The sequence below is a fragment of the Apteryx rowi genome, unplaced genomic scaffold (genome assembly GCF_003343035.1).
Source record: "Apteryx rowi isolate R43461 unplaced genomic scaffold, aptRow1 scaffold_211, whole genome shotgun sequence".
Classification (NCBI taxonomy): Eukaryota; Metazoa; Chordata; class Aves; order Apterygiformes; family Apterygidae; genus Apteryx; species Apteryx rowi.
The window spans coordinates 1187863-1198766 of record NW_020448431.1 but is presented as its reverse complement, the minus strand read 5'-3'; the positions used below and the strand labels follow the sequence as shown (position 1 = coordinate 1198766).

General features: G+C 42.6%; 1 protein-coding gene across 1 annotated transcript; it reads right to left on the bottom strand.

The window, feature by feature from the left end:
• Positions 1-661: 661 nt before the first annotated feature.
• Positions 662-10235, bottom strand: KCNV1 (potassium voltage-gated channel modifier subfamily V member 1). The gene is made up of 3 exons (XM_026064237.1): positions 9656-10235; positions 7266-7792; positions 662-1305 (listed from the first exon to the last, which is right to left on the bottom strand). Exons 1-3 carry the CDS (start codon positions 10135-10137, stop codon positions 794-796), a joined length of 1521 nt encoding a protein of 506 aa, XP_025920022.1. The 5' UTR covers positions 10138-10235; the 3' UTR covers positions 662-793.
• Positions 10236-10904: the final 669 nt, after the last annotated feature.

Sequence of the window (10904 nt, the reverse complement as noted above, 5' to 3'; positions counted from 1 at the left end):
TATTGATATTGCACATTCTAAAGGTGAGATTTTAAATTCAAAATGCTCTAAAATTGAGGGCAYGACAAATAAGTTATGGGAATCAAAACATGAGGAGAGGGTGTGGGTCAAATTTAGTCTGTAAATGACTTTTATGCTGCAAAGGTGGTATTAGTTGCTGCAACTTCTAGAGTAATTCCAGAGGATGCTCTGAATTATGGCACCTATATCATGACTATTTTTAGACTTTGCTGCAGATCTTGCATCTGCTTAATACTTTCACCCATCTTCTGATACCCACCATGTGCCTTTGCTTCTCTTGAAATGAGGAAATTCTGCCCCAGGTTGCAGCAATCCTTTTTTTCATGCAAATGCAGAAGATGGATAAGCAAGGGGGCCAAGATGAGTCTCATAATAGGAAAGTCATCATAAATGTATTCAACATTTTACTCCCTTAGATTGTTTTTTAGATTTTTCTTAATCTCTTTAACTTTCATTTTCCCCTTGCAAATACAAATCTTATAGTTCTTTAAAATTCAAAACACCATCACAATTTTGGCTAAGATTTTATTAGCACACATTTGCAAGAACATAAAATCCATAGACAACCCTGCAGGTTTCAGAGCCCCTTCAGAGCTTCCATATTTTGAATTCTGCCTTTTGTATATATTGGTTRTCTCAGTCTGTCCAAGTAAGTAAAACTCCAGCTTGAAAAGCAAATACACTACGTGGTGAATAATAATAAWAAAAAGAGATGCTTAATACTACATTTTCAAAGTAGTCTATTTGCTATACAAGGCTAAATAACCTAAAGTCAAAACCAAAAATCATCTCCTCCACTGCTCCTTGTACTTGCTCTCTCTCTGCTTTTTAACCGTAACATATCCATGACACTGCGTGCATATACGTCTCGCAAATTAACATTGATATTCGAGTCACTGGATGAGTTCTTTGTGAGTTTCTTTAAAGCTTCACGCTGCCGAAGAGCAGCTTCTTTTATCTTCAGTGTAAAATAACAAGCAGAAAAACGGTCATTTATTATAGCTATTGGCAAAGCCAAAACTAGTATTCCTGATAGTATACACATAAAGGCCACTACCTTACCAATGGTAGTGTCTGGTCGAATGTCACCGTAACCAACAGTTGTCATGGAAGTTGTTGCCCACCACCAAGCGCCAGGTACGCTTGTGAAAGTTGTGCCTGGCACTCCTTGCTCAACAAAGTACTCCACAGTGGAAAATATAGAGATTCCTACAGAGAGGAAAAGCAGCAAAAGGCCAACCTCCTCGTAGCACTGTGCAATAGTCATTCCAAGAGATCGCAAGCCTGAAAGACAAGAAATGCTGTCAATAGGTTGATTCATGTAGCCATCTTTATACCTTGGCGAAACATCTCTTATTTGAAAGCTGACTGCCTTATGCTTTTGCTTTGGCCACTAGTAAACACACCTTAAGAAAAAGGGGTGCTGGTCTTTCCCGCTATTGGGAAAATGTGATTTAAAAAGAAACAGATTAAAATGTTAGATTGAACCACTGACATCATCTGAGTATCCATAACACAGAGCACGGGAATTCTCCTCATTGATTACTGTTTGAATGGCAGCAKACGATTTAGAAAAACTATCTAAACTTGATTTTAAAATTAACTTATACTTAAAATTATCCATTTAAAAACACACTGAAAACATCTGCTCCTTATTTCCTGTCTGAATGTGACAAGCTCCTATTTCCCAGCCATTGTCAACTTTTTCTTGGACTTAGGAGCCCTCTGTCCTCAAATTTCTGTTCCCAGGTGGGTGCTTAGAGTCAATTCAGTCACCCAGTCCCTTGTTGTCTGCTAACGACAGTTTTCAATCCTTTTATAGTTCTCACAGACTCTCTTTGAACCTCTCCCCCAACCTATGATATCTTTCTTTAACTGTAGACATCAAAACAGGCACCATATTTCAGCAGCAGCTGCACTTGTGCCAAAACTGGAGGTGACAGCAGCTCCCARTTCAAACAAGGGATTGTAAACTCCCTGATGTCCTGCATCAGTCCCATTGCCCCTGAGCTGGGCAAGGAGTTCATGCTCAGCTGACTGTTCCCCACAACCTTCCGTGCTCTTTTTAGAGCTGCTGCCTCAAGCTAGACTGTGGGCAAACAAAGCAGGGAAGTAAATCTGTAACAGTGCAATGGATGAATGCTGTACACATAAACAGAGGAGGAAGATAACAGGGCATCAGCTCTGCTGAGATACATGGCAGACTGAGATTATCTTTTGAATCACAAGTGATTTTGGATTTTTTTAAATCTTATTCTTTAAAAATGTTTTCTTTATGGAAGKAAAAAAATACAATGCTTACAAATTACCCTCCATGGTGTACCCTTCCACCTCAACGAGCGTTTGCAAAATAGCTTGGCGGACCTCTGCTTCTGCTTGCAGACTTCATATGCCCATTGGAGTAATTAGCAAGCTGATGTGCCTTACCTTCCATAATCTCAGACTAAAATAAATTAAAATTTTCTTCTTCCTTTTGGCTCTATTTCTTTTCCCCTTCAGCTCTAAAGGGTTTTAAAGGTTTTGTGTATGTACAGCAAAGAGTGGAATTATCTACTAGAGTTTGTAGAGAATGTTTCTTTTTYTGTATTTTCTTCTACCCACTCCAGTTAAGAGCTTAATCACATCCAGGTTTTATATTACTGAAACTATGGCCTGTTGGTTACGATGTTTATTACAATGAAACAGTTTAATTTTGCAACACAAGGGGAATAAGACATATCAATGTAATCTTTTTTCCTATTAATACAACTGCCTCCACATTATGAAAATACACTGTCTGGCTAAGATTAAAGCAGTGTGAAAGCTGTGTATATGACAATTTTAAGGAACCAGATCAAACAGCTCTCATACTCCAAGGAAATCAATATCATCCACTGCCCTGCAAAACTTAGTATTGAACAAGGTAGAAGTCCTTTCAAGTGATCTATGAGCAAGGGGTTCCAATTTAAAATTGTTGGTACCACTTCTCTTTAAAGCATAAATGAGTACTATAAAAAACAGGGTTTGCGTCTTGTGATGGACCCTGAGAGAAAGTGAAAAACTGCAACTTTCACATAAACCAGGAAAGGAAGAGAGAGGAACAGGGCATAAGGAGGGATAAAGAGAAACAGGACAGTGACTGCTACCTCTTTGCACTGCATTGATGAAATCTTCAGTAAAATATTTTTCCAATAATTAATTATTCTGACTGCTAAGGAGTCTGAAATTATCTTTATCAAAGAAAGATACTGAAAAACAGGAGAAGGTGCAGAAAAGTATAATAAAAATGATTCAGTGTCTGGAAAAACATAGCTCAAGCTGCCTCAGTTATTAAAAAGAAAAACAGGTACTAAAGCACTATCTTGGTTATCAGAAAAAAAGTTACTAAAGAGCTCTTAAATTTGCTAAAGTCAAAGGAAGAAACAATGCCTGGATCTTGAAGTTCAAAAAATTCAAAATAAAAACTTGTGGTGAGGGTGAGAAATGACTAGAATGAATTATCAGTGAAGTGGTGGTTCTACATCTCTTAATGTCTTCAGATAAAGKCAGGAGACTTCTTCAGATGAACTTATCAACCAACTCATTGGACTATACAGCACATTCTAAGCAGGAATCAGGGTTGATGGTGTAATTCTTCAAAAGAATAATCCTGTATTATAACTTTTTAAAGTGATGTGTCTGAACCCTAGCAACCAGCCAGACTAGGGCTGTTCCAGCATGGACACCTCAGCAAGCCTGACGACTTCCTCTGAGACCTCCCTGCCAGGAGCTGTAAGAACTGGTGCTGGTACACAAAGTGCAAAGGCCACAGCCATAACAGTGCCAGCGTGGCACCAGCGTGATGCAGGYGTGCAGCCCCAGCCCTGGGACCTGCAGGCTTACACGGGAGGAAGGCGAAGGATTCCTGCTATGCTGATCGACTTCCATCTCTCTATTGCCCAAAGGGAGTTGAAAATACAGGACTGGTTTTCAGGAACTTCAGTTTAGACCCAGCACTTCAATCCAGATCAGAGGCAACCTGGCCCTGAAGGCAAGAAAAAGTCCACAGGCTTTCTCAACTTTTGCCATTAAAATCCTGAAAGTGCTGAAGTTTTGCTTTTTTACGTATACAGAGGCACCTCATCCTGACAAACACTACAGTCTTCTCTCAGACATRTGTCCCATTGCCATCACAAGGCAGGTGCTCACCTCCTACTTCTCAAGGAGTCACTCTACAAACGCATCCCAGAGAAGGACCAGCACGGCGTCACACAAAACATGGCCATAGAGGGAAGGCAATAGATGAGGAGCATCAGAGAATGCAAAAAATGCAGGTTCACCTATTCCTGCAGCCATTCAAATCCACTATTTCACTGTCTCAGAAGAGTCTTCTCACTCTCTAGCTACAGAGTTTCTAGATAGGGATACTGCTAATTTTTTGGTCGTTCCTTGACAAACTATAGCACTTTGGATAAATAATTAACATTCACTCCAATGTAGCCCAAGTATCTCTGTACCCTCCTGTTAGCTGAGCTCAGCTTTCAAAGGGGTAGAAATGAATCTTCTATTTCTTTGTCTCTTCCCCAGGAAATCTGCCATTTTGTTAAAAATAAAGGAAAAAGAATAGACTTGATTATTTTTCCTAACCCATTTTTATCTTTAACAGCAGAACCAGGCTCCTGTTAGGATCCCAGCTTTGCTGCAGGTCTGCACAGTATTATAGAGACAATGTCCTGCTTGTGCCTGGCCATGTCTCTGTCTTTAAGTGGCCAGCACATGAGGCCTCGGTGATAGGTTGCTGGCTGCAGCCACATATTTTCTGACAGATGCTCAATGCTGTAGCTTTTCTTCTGCTCTCATGCCCCTTTTGCCACACAAAACTGGTGAGCAACGCATAAAGCTTTGTCTGGTCTGACAGTGCAGGAGCCAGAGAGAGGCTTCACTGGGAGGAAGTTTTAAGTTGCCAGAGCTAAGGCAAGACAGCAGCAGAGGTGTGAATCCCACCCCAGACCCCTGAGATCTACCAAGACTGCCTATGTGTGTTTAAGCAGGATGCTCGCTGTGTATGGTAATTAGGAAGATTCATCTTATATTAGCAACTATAGTTAAGGATGTTTAGAACTGTATTATCAAAACTGTCTTCTACTACATACTTCTAACAGTCAGAAACCAGGCTTCAGATCTGTTAGTGTATTTTTCTATTTTTAATCGCTATGATTAAATTTTTTCTTAGTAGCAGCACCTGCTCTGCGAGAAGATTGAGACTGTGACTTTCTACAGTTAAATGATACAGAAACTGCCAGATTTGATTTAGTGTTCTAAGCCTAAGTGACTAGCAACCCTGAACTATGAAAGAAGCAAGGACAGTGATAGTAAAGCTGTTCTGAGTTGCTTAAACAGATACTCTAGTTGCTTATAATTTTGTATGTTAAAACTGGTATTTTTAGTTCCAGTGTAAAGATGGAAGTTCACTCACAGATTAGGAAACTGGATTTTGAAGGAATTAAATAATTTCTTTTAACCTAACATGACAATTAAATTACTAAACTCTTTATGGCACTCAATATTATGATACAAACTGATGTGGTAATATTTTAATGAATTTAACTTTAGAAATAAATAGAWATAAAAGTCTGGACTATATTTGAAAGTTAGTACACCTGATGTTAACAGCTGTCAACAACTGTTAACAAATTATTGTTAATAGCTATTGTAAAAAGTGGGTGGCAGGGCCTCTTGCAAAGCAACTGTTTTCAGTGTCTACTGTAATAAAATTATAATGAAGCAAAAAAACTCATTGACAGACTGGATCATATTAGCCATCTTTCAACTGCTTGCTAAGGAACAGTTATGCACCAAAATAGACATAATTTGCAGTAGGGGAGTATGATAAGACACCTCCTAAACCACTATCATTATTCTTGGGAGCCTTAAAGCTACTCCCTGCCATTGGTATGTGGGTTCACCTCACTTCAGTGGAACAAAAATAGAGAGACACATGCTGCTGTCTCATACTATACAGGCCACCTGGGTGGGGCCAGTTCACAAAGATGGTGGAGAGCGTCCTCCACAAAATGGAGAAGCATCACCCCATTCTCTTCATGCCAGAGAACCCTGGAAACACTGCATTGAATGCCATGTAAGAGAGATCATCACCATCTTCAGAACAGGCTAATATTACTGGACRGGACAGAGACCATGATTTACTCTTATGGCTCTGATTCTTCAAAGCTGAACTTTTCTCCTGCCAAATGYAGTGCCATAGTCAGCACCAATTTAAATGGGAACATAACTAAGACATTTCGAAAATGCCAAGCACTGGATAACATCACAGGATGGACAGGTGTTGGGGGATTATGGCTGATATTGTGTCATATAGCCAGGTATACACACAACATGAGGTAGTAATAAAAAGGGGAGGGGAAACTAACCCTTTCCAACTTCCTCTGATAAATTCTCACTTGAACATGTCACCTTTTATGTCTTCCCTACACTACTCCAAGGGAGTAAATGGCAGTGTTCTCGCTCCGAAATGCACTCCACTTTCCATCCATCTCCTGACCTGTGGGGAGCAGTCGGACACAAAGGGCCCCACGCTTACYGACGGGTGAACTCTGATTAGCACTTCTAGTCTGTGCTGCAGGTAAGTCCAATTCAGTGAGCAGCTCCCAGCTGTCCTCAACATATAATACAGATATCAATGTGTTTAAGATGGCCAGAAAGGCCATCAATCCTTTGGTCGGTATGATTTAATTTAAACAAATTTCTTGGAACATTCTCTATCCATTAGAGTCTTATTCTTTTGGGGGTCTAAGATGTAGACAAAAATCATGAAATACTTCTTTGCACACTCTTTTAATGAAACACACTGTGCTAGGTAAGTATAAGCAGTCAACAGTGGACTTTTGACCATATAAAAAGTGTGGGACAACAGTCACTTATTGTTTCTTCCCATGTTTCCTTCCTAACTGAGTCAACTCAAATACAGATTTGTAAATAAAACACTGGTGAACGATTTAAAGTGTGCAACTTTGGAGTCTGTTTTTGTAAGTGCTCTGTGCAAAGAATATACACTGGCTTTATGGAGAACTAAAAGTTAATGGAGAAATTCTCCACTGCCATTCAATTATTGATGTCCAAAAATAAAATTTTTACAAGACATTATTGTTAACATTAGATTGCATAAATTGGTTAGGCAGAAATACACACAAAATTGGGGACTTGACTCATGGACATCTGTTATAGGTAGCAACAACTAGAAGTATCACTGCCATGGCTGAAAGTACCTGTTGAATGTCTTCCCAGCTTCAACATCCGCAGGGCTCTGAGCAGTCTCAGCACTTGGACAATGCGCCCCACATTTTCCAGTTCTTGAGAGCTCTCCCCACCACACAAACTCTCTACTAGCAGGGTGATGTAGAAAGGTAAAATAGCAAGGAGGTCTATGATGTTTGCCACACTCCTSAGGAAGCGACACCGATCCCGTGTACATAGGAATCTCAGAACAAACTCCACAGTGAACCATGCAATGCACAGGTACTCTAGGGCATCCAGTAGYGGTGGTGCCAGCCAGCTTAGCTCTACTGAAATCAAAGCCATGTTGGCAATGGACACAACAACAAAAGCCATGGATAGAGTCCCGAAAGTCCTGGCTGCTGTAGAAGAGCCAGGCTTTTCCAAAACTTCCCAAAGCTTCTGTCTGATATTAGGACAGAGGCTACCAGAAAAGTCCTCTTCTTCATCTTGGGCATCCAGTTCTTCTGCATCTTTCTTGATGTCTAAGGCTTCACTCAGCTCCTTCCTCCTGAAGTACCTGTCCAGGAACCCCCCAAAGAGATTTTTAGTACTGACATGACATTTTTTCTTATCCTCTACCATGTGAGGTGTAAGAACACACATGAAAGTGCACCTTAAATGAACTCAGAAAACCCTGATGTCAAGCATGTGGTTGAGCATTTTATTTATCTGAGACCCTATAGTATGTTCCCACTGACTCAATGTTCCTATTCCTCCACTTCATATCAGTGACAGTTTGTATGCACAGAGTATTTCTATAAAATTAGACCAGACCAAAGATATAATCTGCATTTATTCTGGTAGGGCGTTATTCATATGAGCAGTGTTGACTACAGTAGGATTAGGTGCATGACTAATGTATTCTTGTAAGGAATTCTGGCATAACGAGACTCTATGTTTCTAAATTGTCCTCAATTTTATGAAATATATTGCATTTTTATTATATTGATGCATATCTGCAACACTAAAAGGGAAGGCATAATAAAAGCTATGCAGTTTATGTATGAAGTACTGATCAATACATGCTAAGATGACAAAACATGTTATCTTACTTTCTTCAAATATTTAGATCCTCACACAAAGTGTGCAAACATCTTTCCTGAGTAAATACTTCAGATTGTAAATGCATAGCTAAGTGCTTTGTTAGAGCAAGGATATATTTATGGAACGGTTTCATGAAACAAGGACATTCCTAAAGTACAGTGAAAAAAATCCTTTTTTTATATATGTATGTTTCTTGACTGCTGCAGATGYCAAGCCTTAGACCAAGGGGCTAGGCAATTTTGCCTTGATTTGATGCACGTTTACCCTTGCATATGTTGGAAAGGTGTGTAGCAAATTATACCACCAAAGAAGTAGGAGCTTTCAGTTACACCCACAGGGGATGAAAGAAAGGGATCAGAACTAGGATCCAGCTCTCTCAGCTGCATAACTAGACCATACTGGGGTAGGATATGTCTGCCACCCTTTTGTGGGCTTGTTTGTTTCCCTTTAATGATTTTGACACAGGTGCTCTAGATAAATAGCATTCATACTCTTTGGAGAATTCATTTCCTCAATACTAACAAATAAACCAGTAATACTAAAAAGGAGGCGGAGGGAAGAAAAAAAATATTAACTGCAAATAGAATTAGCAAAAACATCCTGGGGGTGGTTCAATCAAACCCATCTCTTTTCTGAGCTGCCTGTTACAATTTGTCTCCAGTGAGCTATGTTCCCGCTGCTGCTGCCCCCTCCCTGTAAGCTGCTACATCCATGTGCGATGCTTCCCATCAGGGCTGTTGGCTCCTCCTGGAGCCATGCCACCCACATGCAGCCTGGCAGGTGACCACCCCCCTTCTGCCTCCCCAGCTGGGACCTGAAGATCCTCCAGAAGGGCAAGTGTGGGGTGGGGAGGCTTCAAACCCTAGTGGCTCCAGGCCTGACTCCACATCCAATCCCCTCTGCCTAATACTACCCAAAGCTGGATGACACTGCAAGGACACCCCTGCTTTCACAACCCTTCTCATCTCTGGCAATGTCCCTTTCCATTTTGAGCTTCCAGTACCAGTCTGAAGGTGGTGCAGGTGGATACAGACCCTGCTCCTGCCAGGCTCTCACCATCTTGCCCCGACTGTTAACTTGTCCCTCACAGTAAATAAAGGTCAATAGTGATTTCACCCAGCACACTTCCTCCTGTTTCCTATGCCCATCCACCTCTAAAGTAGGATTTCAGTGCTGAATTCATCCAGTGYTGGGCATTACACCTCTTTCTTTTCCTAATGCTCCGTCACCTCACCTTCCCCACGCTGCTGGATCTCTCACCTGTCTGTCCTTGCAAGAACAGTCACCACTGAGCTCATCCAGCCCACACTCCCGCACTTCTTTTCCCAGAACTCACCGGTCTCGGCAGCAGGAATCGATGCTGAGCTCATCCAGCCCCCAGTACTGGATCTCTTGCAGGAAGGAGAGTGCACAGAGCTGCTCCATCACATGCAGTCTCCCTGTCTGGTAGTAATTCAGGATGTAGTGAAATGCCTGTGAGCTCCGGTCAAAGAAATATTCATTCTCCACTAGGTTGGCATCGTCACAAAGCTCGAGAAGGCCAGAGGCCACATCCCGGGCAGCAGAGACCACTACGGCCAGTTTGCCAAGACGGGTGTCAGGGTAGCAAGACAAAGTTTGCTGGGACATCACAAAGCGGCTGCCTCCTACATTGATAGTAAAGCAGTCCAAGGAGGGAATGACCTTCTGAAGCAAGGGCCCCTGCTCTTCCTCACTGGAGAAAACACTGGAGTCCAGGGAGCCCAGGGACGTGCTATTCCCTTGTTCCTCCAGGGATGCTTGGGAAGAAAGAGACATGCAGCAGGGAGGCGACTTCATCCTGTAGCTGCCAGCAGCAGCCCACACTCTCCTGGATTGAAAACACAACAGAGTTGCAGAGAATATAGCCCTGCTGGGGGTGGGCTGGGCCAGTTTATGAGTGTGCTACTTTCAGATGCCTTCCTTACTGTCCCAGGGGCATATCACTGTCCCCATTCCCTCCAAGTGATGTCTCCATCTGAGACAGAGATTAAACAGGGTGCTGAACAGCTCAATACTATCTACACCTGTGATGATAAAGAGGTAATAATGATACCTGAGACAATTTCACCTCGCCCTCTCCACACCTCTGGACAACTGGAAGTGCCTGGCACCATCTGCCAGCGACAACCCGCAAGGCCCCTTCCACTTCAGCATTAATCTCTAACAGCTTGATCGAGTGCCTGATGGAGCCAAGTGTGAATGAAATACAATAAAACGCAATGCTGGCTGCAGGATGGTCCCTGAATCGGGCCCTAAAGCCATTCGACAGCAGGTGGGTGAGGTGCTRCACCAAGCAGCAGTGGTGCCCCTCACTCGCATGGCACAGTCCTCCCACCCTTAAGTTGGTCACCCGCCGCCGTGCCCCACAGCCTGCCCCCACCTGCCCCACAGTGGCCTCCTCCTCCGGCCCCATGGTAGGCACCCTCCACCTGCCCCACATGCTTCTCCTCTGCCAGTCCCCCAGTGCCCTCTCTCCTCCACTCTGCAGCCTGCCCCTCCACCTGCCCCACAGCCCCCTCCTCCCGAGCCCCTCCACCTGCCCCTCCACCTGCCCCACAGCCCCC